At 47.0% G+C, this 19,331-nt stretch overlaps 1 protein-coding gene across 1 annotated transcript in view; it reads right to left on the bottom strand.

Annotated features, from left to right (window-relative positions):
- DGKB (diacylglycerol kinase beta) overlaps nt 1-19,331 on the bottom strand; it is a 579,157-nt gene that overhangs the window by 395,742 nt on the left and 164,084 nt on the right. Inside the window, exons 7-9 of the mRNA XM_056518908.1 lie at nt 13,953-14,002; nt 12,031-12,105; nt 8,566-8,685 (exon numbers count right to left, since the gene is read on the bottom strand). Coding sequence (XP_056374883.1) covers nt 8,566-8,685; nt 12,031-12,105; nt 13,953-14,002 — 245 coding nt within the window. The remainder of the gene's footprint in view (nt 1-8,565; nt 8,686-12,030; nt 12,106-13,952; nt 14,003-19,331) is intronic.

Below are 19,331 nucleotides of genomic sequence, written 5' to 3'. Positions count from 1 at the left end.
AGACCCCAAAATGCATCCATACACCAGACCAGACCCATAAACTCATCCAGATACCAAACCCTTAACCCATTTAGACATCTACAACCTTTCAGACACCAGACCAACCCCCCAAACTCATACTCATTCAGACCCTTATGCTTATTCAGACCAATACTACCATTCAAACACCAGAACAGGCCCCTAAAGTTATTCAGACCCCTATACTTATTCAGACACCAGACCTGGCACCTGTCAAGGGAGAAGTTTCGGTGCCAGGTCTGGTATCTGAATAAGTTTATGGGTCTCAATGAGTTTAGAGGTTTGGCATAGTCTGGTGTCTGAATGATTGTATTGATCCAAAATAATTTAGAGGTTTGCATTGATTTCTGCATTAATTGTATAGGTCTAAATGAGTTTATAGATCTGAATGAGTTTAATTCTGGTCTGGTCTTTGAATGATTATATTTGTCTGAATGAGCTTAAGGGTCTAAATGAGTATAAGTTTGGGGGTTTGGTCTGGTGTCTGAGTAAGTTTATTAATCTGAATGTGTTTAGAGGTCTCATTCAGACCTGTACAATCAATTCAGACATCAAAGCAAACCTCTAAATGTATTTGGACCAATACAATCATTCAGACACCAGACCATACCAAAACCCCTTAACTCATTCAGACCCATACACTTATTCAGATACCAGATCTGGTGTCTAAATGACTTTAAGTGTGTGGTCTGGTGTCTAAATGAGTTTATGTGTTTGGTCTGGTGTCTGAATAATTTTATGGGTCTGAATAACTTTAGGGGTCTGGTATTTGAATGATTGTATTGGTCTAAATAAACATAGGGGTCTGAATGAGTATGAGTTTGGGGGTTTGGTCTGGTGTCTGACCAAGTTTATTGATCTGAATGTGTTGAGAGGTCTGGACTGGTGTCAGGATCCGGACTGATATGCGGAGAGGACACGGGTGTGGCGTGGGCCTTACCAGGGTAATGGAATCTAAGGGGTTACTGGTTTTCACCAGAGCCTGCCGCAAAGCGGGGATGGACTTGCAGCGGCAGGTAACCCCCAGGTCGTTCCACCCGATAGCGACTCAACCCCAACTGACAGCTGAGACTGGTGCGGTACACAAGGACAAGGCAAGAGCAAGGTCAGACGTAGCAGAAGGTCTGGGCAGGCAGCAATGCTTCGTAGTCAGGGGCAACGGCTAGGGTCTGGATACATAGGCAATGGAACACACAGAAACGCTTTCTCAGGGCACAAGGCAACAAGATCCGGCACGGACAGGAAGGGGAAGTGGGTTAATATAGTGTGGGGAGTGTTAGGAACTAATTGGGCCAGGCACCAATTAATGGTGCACTGGCCCTTTAAATATGAGAGACCCAGCGCGCGCACGCTCTAGAGAGTGGGGCCGAGCGCCGGTACTGAGCAAAAGGACGGGGCCGGTGAGCCGCTGACCAGGGCGCTGCAAGCAGGGAAGTGACGACGCGAGCGCTCCGGAGGGGAAGCAAGGCCCGGAGCGCTCGGCGTTACAGTACCCCCCCCCCCTTTGGTCTCCCCCTCTTTTTGGAGCCCAGGAACCTATGGATGAGCTCCTTGTTGTGGATATTGTCCTCGGGCTCCCAAGACCTCTCTTCGGGGCCACAATTCTCCCAGTCAACAAGAATTTTTTTTTTTTACCTCTGACGACCTTGGAGGCGAGGATTTCTTTTACCGAGAAGACGTCAGAGGACCCAGTGACAGGAGCAGGAATGGTGACCTTGGGGGAAAAGCGGTTAAGAACGAGAGGTTTGAGAAGGGAAACATGAAAGGAGTTAGGAATACGAAGAGAAGGAGGAAGATGGAGCTTGTAGGAGACAGGATTGATTTGACTTTTGACTCTAAATGGCCCGAGGTAACGAGGACCCAGCTTGTAGCTAGGGACACGAAACCGAATATATTTGGCAGAGAGCCACACTTTGTCACCAGGGGCAAAGACAGGAGGAATTCTTCTCTTCTTATCCGCATGTTTCTTCATGCGAGAAGAGGCCAGTGAGAGCTACTTTTGAGTTTCCTTCCAGATAGTGGAGAAGTCCCGGGTCAATTCATCTACGGCAGGAACTCCAGATGAAGTGGGGATGGAGAGGGGGGAAGCTGGTGACGACCGTACACCACAAAGAACGGAGACTTGGCAGATGACTCAGAGTTTTGTAAATTGTACGAGAATTCAGCCCAGGGTAACAGGTCGACCCAATCGTCTTGGCGGGAGGAGACAAAATGTCAGCAAGGATCTGGTTCACTCTCTCCACTTGTCCATTAGACTGCGGGTGGTAGGAGGACGAGAAATTTAATTTGATCTTTAATTGATTACAGAGAGCTCTCCAAAATGTAGACACAAATTGAACGCCTCTATCCGAGACGATATGCGTGGGAAGCCCGTGAAGACGGAATATCTGCAGAAAAAATTGCTTCGCCAACTGTGGCGCAGAAGGATGGCCTGGAAGCGGAATAAAGTGAGCCATTTTGGAAAAACGATCAACGACCACCCAGAGGACAGTGTTGCCATGGGATACAGGAAGATCAGTGATGAAGTCCATGGCTATGTGGGACCAAGGCTGTTCAGGCACCGTCAGCGGATGGAGAAGACCAGAAGGCTTCTGACGAGGGGTCTTGTCACGTGCACATACTGTACAGATTTGTACGAAATCGGTCACATCCTTTTCCAAGGAGGACCACCAATAGTGTCTGGCAATCAACTGTAAAGTCTTTTTGATTCCTGCGTGACCAGCCAGAAGGGAGGAATGGCCCCATTTGAGGATCCGGAGGCAAAGACGGGGAGGAACATAAGTCTTTCCTGGAGGAGTAGGCACCAGAGAAGCAGGAGCAGAAGAGATCAGACACTCACGGGGAATGATGTGCTGAGGAAGGGCCTCGGCTTCAGAGGTATCGGTGGTACAAGATAGAGCATCAGCTCTGACATTCTTGTCTGCAGGACGAAAATGGATCTGAAAGTTAAAACGGGCAAAAAACAACGACCACCTAGCCTGGCGAGGATTTAGCCGCTAGGCGGATTGGAGATAAGACAGATTTTTGTGATCAGTATAAATGGTGATGGGGTGAAGGGATCCTTCCAGAAGATGTCTCCACTCCTCAAGGGCCAACTTAATCTCCAATAGTTCACGGTCTCCAATGGAATAGTTTTTTTCTGGAGGAGAAAAAGTTTTGGAGAAAAATCCGCAAGTGACATTTTTTCCTTTAGCAGATTTTTGAAGGAGAACAGCTCTGGCTCCAACAGAGGAGGCATCAACCTCGAGGAAGAAGGGCTTCTGAGGATCTGGTCTGGACAAGAAAGGAGCAGAGGAGAAGGCGGCTTTGAGGTGGTTAAAGGCTTTCTCCGCCTGTGGTGGCCAGGATTTCGGATTAGCATTTTTCTTATTCAGTGCTACAATAGGAGCAACGATGGTGGAGAAGTGGGGAATGAATTGACGATAATAATTTGCAAATCCGAGAAATCTTTGGATTGCTCGCAGACCAGTGGGACGAGGCCAATCCATTACTGCAGAAAGTTTATCAGGGTCCATTTGAAGACCTTGTCCGGACACAATGTATCCCAGGAAGGGAAGACTGTTGCGTTCGAATAGACACTTCTCAATTTTAGCGTAAAGTTGATTTTGACGTAATCGTTGGAGCACTTGACGAACATGGAGGCGATGTTCCTCTAGGTTGGAGGAAAAAATGAGGATGTCGTCAAGGTAGACTACCACACAGGAGTACAGCATGCCCCGAAAAATCTCATTAACAAAGTCCTGAAAGACTGCTGGGGCGTTGCATAGACCAAAGGGCATGACTAGGTATTCAAAGTGACCATCTCTGCTATTGAAGGCGGTTTTCCATTCGTCGCCTGCTCGAATACGGATGAGGTTATATGTGCCCCTTAAATCAAGTTTGGTGAAAATCTTGGCACCTCGCAGTCGGTCGAAGAATTCGGAGATGAGAGGCTGAGGATAGCGATTTTTTACGGTAATTTTATTGAGGCCGCAGTAATCAATACAAGGGCGGAGAGATCCATCTTTTTTAGCAACAAAGAAAAATCCAGCTCCAGCTGGGGAAGAGGATTTCTGGATAAAACCTCTTTTGAGGTTTTCTTGTATGTACTCAGACATAGCTTGTGATTCCAGGAAAGAAAGTGGGTAAATCCTACCACGGGGCGGTGTGGTACCAGGGAGCAGGTCGATAGGGCAGTCATAGAGTCTACGCGGAGGTAAGACCTCTGCTTGTTTTTTACAAAAAACGTCCGAAAAGTCCAGATAGACCTTAGGAAGACCTGGCAATGGAGTAGCCATGGAGACTTGGCAGGAAGAAACTGGGTGGAGACATCGCTTGTGGCAAGAAGATCCCAGCTCTTAATGTCCCCGGTGACCCAGTCGAGGCTAGGCGAATGACGTTGGAGCCAGGGCAAGCCCAGAAGAACTTCAGAAGTGCAGTTGGGTAGCACAAAAAATTCAATATGTTCATGATGGTGAACTCCAACAGACATGAGTAGCGGTTGAGTGCGGTAACGCACGGTGCAGACCAGTCTCTCTCCATTGACGGAAGAAATGAAGAGAGGTTTGACAAGACGGGTGACTGGAATGTTGAATCTGTTGACTAGGGAGGCTTCAATGAAACTTCCTGCTGAACCTGAGTCCAAGAAGGCCACAGCGGAGAAGGAAGTAGCATTAGCGGGTATAGCAATCCGCACAGGTAAAGTCAGTCGTGGAGAGGTAGAATTCACTCCTAGCAACGACTCTCCTACGTTGACTAGGTGAGTAGGTGCGTTACTCAGACGCGGAGGACGAATAGGACAGTCTTTTAGGAAATGTTCGGTGCTAGCACAGTATAGACACAGGTTTTCATTCCTACGGCTAGTCCTCTCTTGTTGGGTCAGGCGAGACCGATCCACTTGCATAGCAGGAGGCACAGGAACAGATTGCAAAGGACGTTGGAGGAGAGGAGCCTGGGAGGAAAACCGCCTGGTGTGAACAAGCGATATTGCATATAACCTTACGCTCGGCTCAGCAAAGCCGAGCGCTCGTCTTAGCAACGCATCCTTAGAAACACAGGCGCGTTCGCGTTGATCAGCTTCTCATGCCAGAGGCAGGAACAACGCATGCGCAACAATATCTCTCTCCACTCGGCTTGGTAAAAGCCGAACGCTTACCTTAACAACGCGTCTATAGAAACACTGGCACGTGCGCATTGACCCGCTTCCACTGCAAACATACACGGAGATACTGCATCTCTTTTATAAGTAAAAATTCCAGTAACTTTTCACTCTACATTAGCAATATACATGATTCACACTGTCAAACACTATTCTAATCCTCTGGTGTTTTTCACATAAATACGTACCTGTTTGTTGTATGACAGCACACCTGATCTGAAGAAGAGGGGAGTCACCATCGAAACGTGTAATCTGTCTGTTTATTATTTTAAAAATAAATTTTCGTGTATACAATATTCAAAGGTATACATTGCATTATTTGTGCACCACCTGATGACCCAACCGGCAGCGCCTGGACGAATGAGGTTCTTTTCCATTTTCCTTTTGATGGTATGAACAAGATCCTTTTCCTGACGAAGCTCCTGGCGTCTTTCCGAGAAACGCATGTCGATGCGGGTGGCCAAATGGATGAGTTCAGACAGGTTAGCAGGAATTTCTCATGCGGCCAGGACATCTTTGATGTTACTGGATAAGCCTTTCTTGAAGGTCGCGCAGAGGGCCTCATTATTCCAGGAAAGCTCAGAGGCGAGGGTGCGGAACAGGATGGTGTATTCGCCCACTGAAGAACTCCCTTGGACAAGATTCAGCAAAGCAGTCTCGGCAGAGGAGGCCCGGGCTGGCTCCTCAAAGACACTACGTACTTCTGAGAAGAAGGACTGGATTGTAGCAGTGGCAGGATTGTTGCGGTCCTAAAGCGGTGTGGCCCATGACAAGGCCTTTCCAGACAGGAGGCTGACCACGAACGCCACCTTAGACCGTTCTGTAGGAAATTGGTCCGACATCATCTCCAGGTGTAGGGAACACTGGGACAGGAATCCACAGCACTGTTTAGAGTCCCCATCAAACATGTCTGGAAGAGACAGGTGGAAACTGGGAGCAGCCACTCGCTGCGGAGGAGATGCAGGAGCTGGCGGAGCAGATGGTGGCTGTTGTTGCGGCAGAAGCTGTTGCAGCATAGCGGTCAACTGGGTCAACTGCTGTCCTTGTTGCGCGATCTGCTGTGATTGCTGGGCGACCACCGTGGTTAGGTCAGCGACACTAGGCAGCGGGACCTCAGGGGGATCCATGGCCGGATCTACTGTCAGGATCCGGACTGGCATGTGGAGAGGATACGGGTGGGCGCTCCCGGTCACACCCGCTGACCGGGGCGCTGCAAGCAGGGAAGTGACGCCGCGAGCGCTCCGGAGGGGAAGCGGGGCCCGGAGCGCTCGGCGTTACAACTGGTTTCTAAGTTATTGTTTATGTCTAAAGCAGTTAAAGGTTCTGATGTCTGGATGAGTTTAGTGGTTTGGTCTATGAAAAGGTTTATTGGTTGGAATGAGTTTAGGGTTCTTGTGTCTAAATGATTGTATAGATCTTAATGAGTTTAGGGGGTTTTAGTCTGGTGTCTGAACGATTGTATAGCTGTAAATAAGTTTAGGGGTCTGAATGAGTTTAGAGGTCTGGTGTTTGAATGGTTAATTTGGTCTGAATTAGTTTAGAGAACTTATTGGTGTCTGAATAAGTTAAAGGGTACCTCTCATCAAAAAAACTTTTGATGTATTATAGATTAATGTATGCAGAATAACTTCACAATTGCATGTTATTAAAAAATATGCTTCTTTCTATTTAATTTTCCACTTTGAAGAAATGACCACTAGGGGTCTCCCTACCAGTCCTGGCAGCAAGCATTTCAGACTCATGCTGGAGTCCTAAACATTACGAGCTGTCAGTCAGCTTTGTTCACAAAGGAGAACACTAAGAGCTGCCAGCCTGCTTTGTTCACAGCCTGTTTCACTGTGAACAAAGCAGGCTGGCAGCTCTGAGTGTTTAGGACTCCAGCATGAGTCAGAAATGCTTGCTGCCAGGACTGATCGGGAAAAATACAATAGAAAGAAGCATATTTTTCATTAACATGCTATTGGAAAGTTATTCAACATTCATTAATCTAAAATATATCAAAAGTTTATTTGATGAGAGGTCCCCTTTAAGGTGCCAGGTCTGGTGTCTAAATGAGTTTTAGTGTTTGTTCTGGTGTCTCAGTTTAGGGTACTGAATACCTTTAGGGGTATGGTCTGGTGTTTTTATGATTGTATTGGTCTGAATAAGCATAGGGGTCTGAATGAATATGAGTTTGAGGGGTTGGTCTGGTGTCTTAGTACATTTATTGGTCTGAATGTGTGTAGAGATCTGGTCTGGTGTCTGAAAGATTGTATGTGTCTAAATAAGCTTAAGGGTTTGGTATCTGGATGAGTTTAGGGGTCTGGTCTGGTGTCTGAGTTTAGGGGTCTGAATGAGTTTAGGGGTCAGGTCTGGTGTCTGAATGAGTTTAGGGGTCTGAATGAGTTTAGGGGTCTGAATGAGTTTTGGGGTCTAGTCTGGTTTCTGAATGAGTCTAAGGGTCTGGTCTGGTGTCTGAATGAGTTTAGGGGTCTGAATGAGTTTAGGTGTCTGGTCTGGTGTCTGAATGAGTTTAGGGGTCCTGAATGAGTTTTGGGGTCTAGTCTGGTTTCTGAATGAGTCTAAGGGTCTGGTCTGGTGTCTGAATGAGTTTGGGGGGTCTGGTCTGGTGTCTGAATAAGTTTAGGGGTCTGAATGAGTTTAAGGGTCTGGTCTGGTGTCTGAATGAGTTTAGGGGTCTGAATGAGTTTAGGGGTCTGGTTTGGTGTCTGAATGAGTTTAGGGGTCTGAATGAGTTTTGGGGTCTAGTCTGGTTTCTGAATGAGTCTAAGGGTCTGGTCTGGTGTCTGAATGAGTTTAGGGGTCTGAATGAGTTTAGGGGTCTGGTCTGGTGTCTGAATGAGTTTAGGGGTCCTGAATGAGTTTTGGGGTCTAGTCTGGTTTCTGAATGAGTCTAAGGGTCTGGTCTGGTGTCTGAATGAGTTTGGGGGTCTGGTCTGGTGTCTGAATGAGTTTAAGGGTCTGGTCTGAGGTCTGAATGAGCTGAAGGGTCTGGACTGGTGTGTGAATGCATTTAGGAGTCAGGTGTCTGATTAAGTTTAGGGATCTGATTTAGTTCTATGAAGTCTGCAAAATGTTAACAAGACAAAGTCTTTACTACAGATGTTTAGTTCTGACCTTCACCAGACCACAGACCAGGTAGGCGGACCAGTAATAAAACTAGTCACGTACCCCTCCCATAGACAGTCTGATGTCATTGGGGTCACTATTTTTAGGTGAAAACATTAATAATAAACTTTTGATTATTATTAATTGATTGTGATTAATATTGATTTATTTTGGGGGTGTGACCATGATTAAAGGGCGGAGCTTAGTTCCTATTGTACACTTGTTATATTATAAAATATGAGGTAATTATTATAGTTTATGTTGTAAAGATTAAATATATATTTGAACACCAAAAAACTTACATTTTCCAGCCCAAGCAGAACAAGGAGGGGGATGGTAGTCATTCCTCCCTGAATCCACTCATCCAGTGACACCGTCCCATCGTGGTCATAGTCGATTTCTTCCATCATTTCGTGGAGAATCTGTGACAAATGACAAGAAGCTCAGGATCTTTGTAGGAAGTGCTCCCCCTGCTGGACCGTTTTGTACAGTACATAATAAATTTAGTTCTACTGCATCTGATCATAGATGAACAAGTCAGCTCTGCTACATTACATAAGCATATGCTTGATACATGCAACAAAGTCAGCTCTGCTACATTACATAAGCATATGCTTGATACATGCAACAAAGTCAGCTCTGCTACATTACATAAACATATGCTTGATACATGCAACAAAGTCAGCTCTGCTACATTAGATAAGCATATGCTTGATACATGCAACACAGTCAGCTCTGCTACATTAGATAAGCATATGCTTGATACCTGCAACAAAGTCAGCTCTGCTACATTACATAAGCATATGCTTGATACATGCAACAAAGTCAGCTCTGCTACATTACATAAACATATGCTTGATACATGCAACAAAGTCAGCTCTGCTACATTACATAAGCATATGCTTGATACATGCAACAAAGTCAGCTCTGCTACATTAGATAAGCATATGCTTGATACATGCAACAAAGTCAGCTCTGCTACATTATATAAGCATATGCTTGATACATGCAACACAGTCAGCTCTGCTCCAACATCATACGACCGACAAGCTTTTTGCTAGAACCCAGAATTAACCCTTTCCCAGTTACATTTACCAAATTCATGGTGTATTCGACAAACTCATCTTTCCTTCATTACAGAATTGCATGAAATATATCAGGAATCGACATCTTATTCTATTTTCTTAACTTATATAGCACCAACATATTCTGCGGCGTTGTACAGCAATTGTCATCTTTATAGCATTTTAGCTGAGTACCCGGTGTTGCCCAGTCTCCCTGCCTAAACCTTGTGAGAGAGGAAAAGCAACACAGTATGTGTGCCACCCAGCTTTTCCAATCTCCTGAAGCCCCCATCAGTCATAGGCTGCTCGTCCTCCCTGCACTCCTAACAGCACTGCCTTTCCCAGCCCCCCCACTTATGTATTTTCTACCACCTCACTCTTCACTCATCCCGCAATAAATCTTCTCTGGACCACCCGCCTCGTCCCCTTCCCTGCTACTCTACTTACTATTCCCTGCACCTGCCTGCCGGACAGTTAAATCCTATTTTACCGTGTTTTTGATCTGGTGGCAGGATTTTTAAAACTCCCGGCAATCTCCACAACCCAAGAGTATCAAGATCATAGACTTGCATGGGACTTCCGGAACATGTTATGACCGTGTTACTTTCGGGTTGTGGAGATTGCCCGGGAGTTTTAAACATCCTGCTGCCAGACCAATGTCATGGTAAAGTATGATTTAACTATCCGTGCTCTAAGACTGCAGAGATTGTCATATGGGGACATCCCTAAACTCTGCTATATTTTTAGTTGGCATATAGAAAAATATTTGTACAAAGTTTATTCAAAATGTTTTCAGCCATTCGGAAGTTATGCTGGAACATGCATACATACACACATTAATGGGGGAGATTTATCAAATCCTTCCAGAGGAAAAGTTGCTGAGTTGCCCATAGCAACCAATCAGATCGCTTCTTCATTTTTTAAAAGGCCTCTGAAAAATTAAAGGAGCGATCTGATTGGTTGCTATGGGCAACTCAGCAACATTTCCTCTGGAAGGATTTAATAAATTTCCCCCATTGACTTAAGGATAGATAGATATGAGATAGATATGAGATAGATCGATAGATAGATATGAGATAGATCGATGGATAGATATGAGATAGATAGATATGAGACAGATAGATAGATAGATATGAGATAGATAGATACATATGAGATAGATAGATATGAGATAGATAGATAGATCGATAGATATGAGATAGATAGATAGATATGAGATAGATAGATGATAGATAGATAGATATGAGAGATAGATAGATAGATGTGAGATAGATAGATAGATAGATAGATAGATAGATATGAGATAGATGATAGATAGATAGATAGATAGATATGAGATAGATATGAGATAGCTATGAGATAGATAGATAGATAGATAGATAGATATGAGATAGAGATGAGATAGATAGATAGATAGATAGATAGATAGATAGATATGAGATATATATATATATATATATATATATATATATATATATATATGAGATAGATATGAGATAGATATATATGAGATAGATATGAGATAGATAGATAGATAGATAGATAGATATGAGATAGATATGAGATAGATAGATATGAGATAAATAGATAGATATGAGATAGATAGATATGAGATAGATAAATAGATGTGAGATAGATAGACAGATAGACATGAGATAGATAGATAGATAGATACAGACAAAGAATAAGTTGGCCAGCACTATTGGTTCCCAACTATTATATGGACCTGGCCTACAGGTGCAGGCTGCTGGGCTAAATATACAGCAACAGGAGAATACAGCAGCACACTGCTAGCACAAAGATATAGATAAAACATGAGTATATAGATGAAACATGAGTATATAGATACAACATGAGAAGCTATTCAGCTATGGTGCAGTAAATGAAAGTATAAAATTGTGAAGTTATGAAATAGTGAGGTACTTAGCTCACAATTTGGCGGCCAAATAGCTTGGACCGTCCCACCACGGTAAGGTAACCTCATTGGGACGGACCCTACACTGTGAATATGCCTCTGTGTGAACAGCTCAACAGGCATTGCAGGATCTGGAACATCCAAGTCACCTTATATACACCTGATAGAGGTGGGTGGGGTGCATGAACCAACATGGAGGTAGCCACTCCCCCGTATGTACAATACAGACAAAGAATAAGTTAGCCAGCACTATTGATTCCAAACTATTATATGGACCTGGCTTACCGTGGTGGGACGGTTCAAGCTATTTGGCCGCCAAATTGCAAGCTAAGTATCTCACTATTTCATTTACTGCACCATAGCTGAACAGCTTCTCATGTTGTATCTATATATTTGTGCTAGCAGTGTGCTGCTGTATTCTCCTGTTGCTAGATAGATAGATATGAGATAGATCGATATGAGATAGATAGATAGATATGAGATAAATAGATAGATATGAGATAGATAGATATGAGATAGATAGATATGGGATAGATAGATAGATATGAGATAGATAGATATGGGATAGATAGATAGATATGAGATATATAGATATGAGATAGATATGAGATAGATAGATAGATAGATATGAGATAGATAGATAGATGTGAGATAGATAGATATGAGCTAGATAGATAGATATGAGCTACATAGATAGATATGAGATAGATAGATAGATATGAGATAGATAGATATGAGATAGATATGAGATAGATAGATAGATGGTTGTCAGAGATTCTGTCACTTACAGGACTGAGCTCGGTGACGTCCCACTCCAGATACTCAGCCACGTGCATCATCTGTGTGATTATACTCTCCAGCTCCTGATAACAGCAGAAAATAGCGGGCAGGTCAGTCACATGACTACATTGGAGCTTCCAGAATTTATACTATAACTACAATGTTTCACTGTCAAACAAAAACAATACATTTCCTTTCAAGCTTTAAAACAAAATTACACATTTATTCTATACTTTGTATTTCAGTTCACAACCAGTTGTAAAATCTCTGCTTGCTTTCATTGATTGGAAACAATGTCGGCTTATCAAACCTGTGTAGACCTGACACATCTCGCAGCACAGGGTTTGTTACAGTTGTATCCAGTCTACGCAATTCTCCGCAGACTCCTGATTGATACATTTTACCTGCACTGTTACATTGTATCATCAAAAACCTGATACGGGAACTGTATTGCAAAAACGTGGTGTGAATGCAGCCTTACCGAAGTAGAGAGAACTGTCTAGGCTTCATGCCATTGTCCCAAACCCTCAGCTGTGAGAAGGATGAATTTTTCCATCTCAGAATGCAAACAATAATGCTTCCATTCAACAACAACAAGCAGTTCTTTTGATAAAAGGAAAAAAAAAAAAGAGGAAGGATGTCTATGAGAAAGTTACAGAACTTTTCATAATATTTGGGGGGGGGGGGGGGCTTCAGACGGTGGACCTCCAGATGTTGCAAAACTACAACTCCCAGCATGCATGCTTAGAGTTGTAGTTTTGCAACATCTGGAGGTCCACAGTATGGAGACCACCGTACTATATGATTGATGGGATACCCACAAGGTGCTAACCCCTGGCACCCCCACCAATCAGCTGTTTAGCTCCCCGCGTTATACAGTAAAGTGGGCCGGAAGCCCTGCGCCATTCAATGTATAGTGGTGGCGCCAGGTAACTGCAGCTCAGCTTCCATTGAAGTGAATGGGAGCTGGGCTGCAGTTACCAGGCGCCACCACTATGCAAAGAACGGCGCAGGGCTTCCGGCCCCCTTTACTGTATAACGCGGAGCACTGAACAGATGTATGTATTTTTTTATTAAGTAAATAAATTATTTATTTATGTATGTATTCAATTATTCATGCATTTATTTATGTATCTTTTTATCTATGTATTTATTTATGTATAGAGGGAAGCATGGTCTTTCTGCACCGTATGCATTTTTTTTAACATGCATTTTGTGTTTTCATTTTATTATGTTCAATTTAGCTGTATACAAAAGCATACTTGAGTATATGTTAAAGGGGTTATCCAGGAAAAAACTTTTTTTTATATATCAACTGGCTCCAGAAAGTTAAACAGATTTGTAAATTACTCCCCATAGCAAACCTCTTCTAAACTGGGCGTTTCCCGAGACAGGTGTCATCAGAGAGCACTTAGACAGAAAAGAACAACCTTAACTTCAGAAGCTCATAAGTACTGAAAGGATTAAGATTTTTTTATAGAAGTAATTTACAAATCTGTTTAACTTTTTGGAGCCAGTTGATATATGAAAAAAGTTTTTTTCCTGGAATACCCATTTAAGGTTGTTCTTTTCTGCCTAAATCCTCTCTGATGACACATGTCTCGGGAACCGCCCAGTTTAGAAGAGGTGTGCTATGGGGATTTGCTTCTATACTGGGCGGTTCCCGAGACACGTGCCATCAGAGAGCACTTAGACAGAAAAGAACAACCTTAACTTCAGAAGCTCATAAGTACTGAAAGGATTAAGATTTTTTAATAGAAGTAATTTACAAATCTGTTTAACTTTCTGGAGCCAGTTGATATATAAAAAAAAGTTTTTCCTCCTGGAATACCCCTTTAAGCAGAGCTACCACCTTCTCAAGTCCAGGTTACAGGATTGTGCCTCCGAAATTGGGACTGCTGGCGAATATGGGTATAACCATTACACTCACCGCGCTGTCCAGGTAGCCGTTCCCATCCGTGTCATACAGACGAAACATGACTGAAAGGAAAAAAATTTTAATAAATAAATACACAAATAAATACATAAATAAATAAGCAAATACATAAAAAAATAATGCATAACTAAATAAACAAACACGTAAATAAATAAACAAACACATATAAACACTGTACATAAATAAAATTTTAAAAAAGTACATACATTGACCCCCTCCACCTGACGCCTTTGGGGTCCTTAATGCCCAAGAAATATTTTTTTTGTGTGTGTTTCCATTGTCGCCCAAGTGGCGTAATTTTTTTTTTTGCCATACGAGGGCTTGTTTTTTTTGTGGAACAAATTGTACTTTTTAAACCACCCTTTTGGGGTTCATATATATCTTCATGGTTATTCTTTTTCTTTGCTGGTCAAATGGAAAAGAAAATGTGATTTTTTTTGTCACTTTATTTTTATATACATATATATATATATATATTTTTTTTAAGGAACACAGCCAATTTTTGACTTTTTGGGGGAGATTTATCAAAATCTGTCCACAGGAAAGGTTGCTGAGTTGCCCCTAGCAACCAATCAAATTTCTTCTTTCATTTTTGAAAAGGCCTGTGGAAAATGAAAGAAGAAAATCTCCCCCTTTGTTTTTTTTCCTCCTCTCCTTTTAAGAGCCACATTTTTTCACCCCCAGACACATATGAGGGCTTGTTTTTTGCGCAATCAATTGTGCTTTGTAAAGACATCACTCATTTTACCATAAATGAACAACAAAAACCAAAACAAAAATTATTTGCTGGGAGAAATTGATTAGAAAACTGGCAATTTGGTAAAACTGACACATTCTACTTATTCTTCAGATCCATATGATTAACCACTTAACCTCCCTGGCGGTATGATTCTGTCTGGAAATTTGTACCAAAAGCGATACAATTTTTTGCACTGAATTTCACATCTCCCCCCCCCCCCCCGCCCATTTCACATCTCCCCCGTCACTTTCCCTCTCCCTTGTCACATTCCCCCGTCACATTTCCCCCCCCCCCCTTGTCACATTCTCCCCCCCCGTCACATCCCCCCCCCCCCCGTCACATTCCCCCCATCATGTTACATTCCCCTCCCCCTGTCACATCCCCCCCCCTTGTCACATGGTCATGAAGGGGGGCTTCATGTCACATTCCCCTCCCCCCATGTCACATCCCCCCTTGTCACATTCCCCCCCTTGTCACATCCTCCCCCTTCATGTTACATTCCCCCCCTGTCACATTCCCCCCCTGTCACACTCCCCCCTCTGTCACATCCCCCCTCCCTGTCACATTCCCCCCCTTGTCACATTCCCCCCCTTGTCACATCCTCCCCCTTCATGTTACATTCCCCCCCCTGTCACATTCCCCCCCCTGTCACATTCCCCCCTCTGTCACATCCCCCCCCTTGTCACATTCCCCCCTCCCTGTCACATTCCCCCCCTTGTCACATCCCCCCTGTCACATTCCCCCTCTGTCACATCCCCCCCCTTGTCACATTCCCCCCCCTTGTCACATCCTCCCCCTTCATGTTACAATCCCCCCCCCTGTCACATTCCCCCCTCTGTCACATCCCCCCTTGTCACATTCCCCCTTCATGTTACATTCCCCCCCCCCTGTCACATTCCCCCCCCTGTCACATCCCCCCTCTGTCACATCCCCCCCTTGTCACATTCCCCCCCTCCCTGTCACATTCCCCCCTTGTCACATCCCCCCCCCTTGTCACATTCCCCCCTTGTCACATCCTCCCCCTTCATGTACATTCCCCCCCCCTGTCACATTCCCCCTCTGTCACATCCCCCCTTGTCACATTCCCCCCTTGTCACATCCTCCCCCTTCATGTTACATTCCCCCCCTGTCACATCCCCCCTCTGTCACATCCCCCCCTTGTCACATTCCCCCTCCCTGTCACATTCCCCCCTTGTCACATCCCCGCTTGTCACATTCCCCCCCTTGTCACATCCTCCCCCTTCATGTTACATTCCCCCCCCTGTCACATTTCCCCCCCCTGTCACATTCCCCCCCCCTCTGTCACATCCCCCCCCTTGTCACATTCCCCCCTCCCTGTCACATTCCCCCCCCTTGTCACATCCCCCCTGTCACATTCCCCCCTCTGTCACATCCCCCCCTTGTCACATTCCCCCCTTGTCACATCCTCCCCCTTCATGTTACATTCCCCCCTGTCACATCCCCCTCTGTCACATCCCCCCCCTTGTCATATTCTCCCCTCTCCTTGTCACATTCCCCCTCCCTGTCACATTCCCCCCCTCCTGTCACATTCCCCCCCTTGTCACATCCCTCCCTGTCACATTCCCCCCTTTGTCACATTCCCCCCTCCCTGTCACATTCCCCCCCCTCCGTCACATTCCTCCCTCCCTGTCACATTCCCCCCCCTGTCACATCCCCCCTATCACATTCCCCCCTCTGTCACATCCCCCCCCTTGTCCACATTTCCCCCCCTCCCTGTCACATCCTCCCCCTTCTGTCACATCCCCCCTCTGTCACATTCCCCCCTCTGTCACATCCCCCCCTTGTCACATTCCCCCCCTTGTCACTCCTCCCCCTTCATGTTACATTCGCCCCCCTGTCACATGTCCCCCTCTGTCACATCCCCCCTTGTCAACTCCCCCCCTTGGTCACATCCTCCCCCTTCATGTTACATTCCCCCCCCTGTCACATCCCCCCGTCTGTCACATCCCCCCCTCTGTCACATCCCCCCTTGTCACATTCCCTTCCCCCCTCCCTGTCACATTCCCCCCTTGTCACATCCCCCCCTTGTCACATCCTCCCCCTTCATGTTACATTCCCCCCCCTGTCACATTCCCCCCCCTGTCACATTCCCCCCTCTGTCACATCCCCCCCCTTGTCACATTCCCCCCTCCCTGTCACATTCCCCCCCTTGTCACATTCCCCCCCTCTGTCACATCCCTCCCTTGTCACATCCCCCCCTTGTCACATTCCCCCCCTTGTCACATCCTCCCCCTTCATGTTACATTCCCCCCTCTGTCACATCCCCCCCCCTTGTCACATTCCCCCCTCCCTGTCACATTCCTCCCATGTCACATCCCCTCCCTGTCACATTCCCCCCTTTGTCACATCCCCCCCCTGTCACATTCCCCCCTCCCTGTCACCCCCCCCCTTGTCACATTCCCCCCTCCCGTCACATCCCCCCCCCTGTCACATTCCCCCCTCTGTCACACTCCCCCCCCCCCTTGTCACATTCCCCCCCTTGTCACATCCTCCCCCTTCATGTTACATTCCCCCCCCTGTCACATCCCCCCTCTGTCACATCCCCCCCCTTGTCACATTCCCCCCTCCCTGTCACATTCCCCCCTCCCTGTCACATTCCCCCCTCCCTGTCACATTCCCCCCTTGTCACATCCCCTCCCTGTCACATTCCCCCCTTTGTCACATCCCCCCCTCCCTGTCACATTCCCCCCTCCCTGTCACATTCCCCCCTCCCTGTCACATCCCCTCCCTGTCACATTCCCCCCTGTCACATTCCCCCCTCCCTGTCACATTCCCCCCTCCCTGTCACATTCCCCCCCTTGTCACATCCCCTCCCTGTCACATTCCCCCCTCCCTGTCACATTCCCCCTCCCTGTCACATTCCCCCCCTTGTCACATCCCCTCCCTGTCACATTCCCCCCCTTTGTCACATTCCCCCCTCCCTGTCACATTCCCCCCTCCCTGTCACATTCCCCCCCTTGTCACATCCCCTCCCTGTCACATTCCCCCCTTTGTCACATTCCCCCCTCCCTGTCACATTCCCCCCCTCCCTGTCACATTCCCCCCCTCCCTGTCACATTCCCCCCCTTGTCACATCCCCTTCCTGTCACATTCCCCCCTTTGTCACATCCCCCCCCTTGTCACATTCCCCCCTCCCTGTCGCATTCCCCCCTTTGTCACATCCCCCCTCTGTCACATCCCCCCCTCCCTGTCACATCCCCCCCTTGTCACATTCCCCCCTCTGTCACATCCCCCCCCTTGTCACATTCCCCCCTCCCTGTCGCATTCCCCCCTTTGTCACATCCCCCCCTCTGTCACATCCCCCCCTCCCTGTCACATCCCCCCTCTGTCACATCCCCCCTCTGTCACATCCCCCCCTCCCTGTCACATCCCCCCTTTGTCACATTCCCCCTCTGTCACATCCCCCCCTCCCTGTCACATCCCCCCCCCTTGTCACATTCCCCCCTCCCTGTCACATTCCCCCCCTTGTCACATCCCCCCTGTCACATTCCCCCCTCTGTCACATCCCCCCCCTTGTCACATTCCCCCCCTTGTCACATCCTCCCCCTTCATGTTACATCCCCCCCCTGTCACATTCCCCCCTCTGTCACATCCCCCCTTGTCACATTCCCCCCTTCATGTTACATCCCCCCCCCCTGTCACATTCCCCCCCCTGTCACATCCCCCCCTCTGTCACATCCCCCCCTTGTCACATTCCCCCCCTCCCTGTCACATTCCCCCCTTGTCACATCCCCCCCCTTGTCACATTCCCCCCCTTGTCACATCCTCCCCCTTCATGTTACATTCCCCCCCCTGTCACATTCCCCCCTCTGTCACATCCCCCCCTTGTCACATTCCCCCCCTTGTCACATCCTCCCCCTTCATGTTACATTCCCCCCCTGTCACATCCCCCCCTCTGTCACATCCCCCCCTTGTCACATTCCCCCCTCCCTGTCACATTCCCCCCCTTGTCACATCCCCCGCTTGTCACATTCCCCCCCTTGTCACATCCTCCCCCTTCATGTTACATTCCCCCCCCTGTCACATTCCCCCCCCTGTCACATTCCCCCCCCTCTGTCACATCCCCCCCCCCTTGTCACATTCCCCCCTCCCTGTCACATTCCCCCCCCTTGTCACATCCCCCCTGCTGTCACATCCCCCCCTTGTCACATTCCCCCCTTGTCACATCCTCCCCCTTCATGTTACATTCCCCCCCTGTCACATCCCCCCCTCTCTCACATCCCCCCCCCTTGTCACATTCTCCCCTCTCCTTGTCACATTCCCCCCTCCCTGTCACATTCCCCCTCCCTGTCACATTCCCCCCTTGTCACATCCCCTCCCTGTCACATTCCCCCCTTGTCACATTCCCCCCCTCCCTGTCACATTCCCCCCCTCCCTGTCACATTCCTCCCCCCTGTCACATCCCCCCCCTGTCACATCCCCTCACTTCCCCCCTCTGTCACATCCCCCCCCTTCACATTCCCCCCTCCCTGTCACATTCCCCCCTTGTCACATCCCCCTGTCACATTCCCCCCTCTGTCACATCCCCCCCTTGTCACATTCCCCCCCTTGTCACATCCTCCCCCTTCATGTTACATTCCCCCCCTGTCACATTCCCCCCTCTGTCACATCCC

The sequence above is a fragment of the Hyla sarda genome, chromosome 5, assembly GCF_029499605.1.
Source record: "Hyla sarda isolate aHylSar1 chromosome 5, aHylSar1.hap1, whole genome shotgun sequence".
In the NCBI taxonomy this organism is placed as follows: Eukaryota; Metazoa; Chordata; class Amphibia; order Anura; family Hylidae; genus Hyla; species Hyla sarda.
Note: the sequence above shows the minus strand (reverse complement) of the source record. Positions and strands in the feature narration are given on the sequence as shown.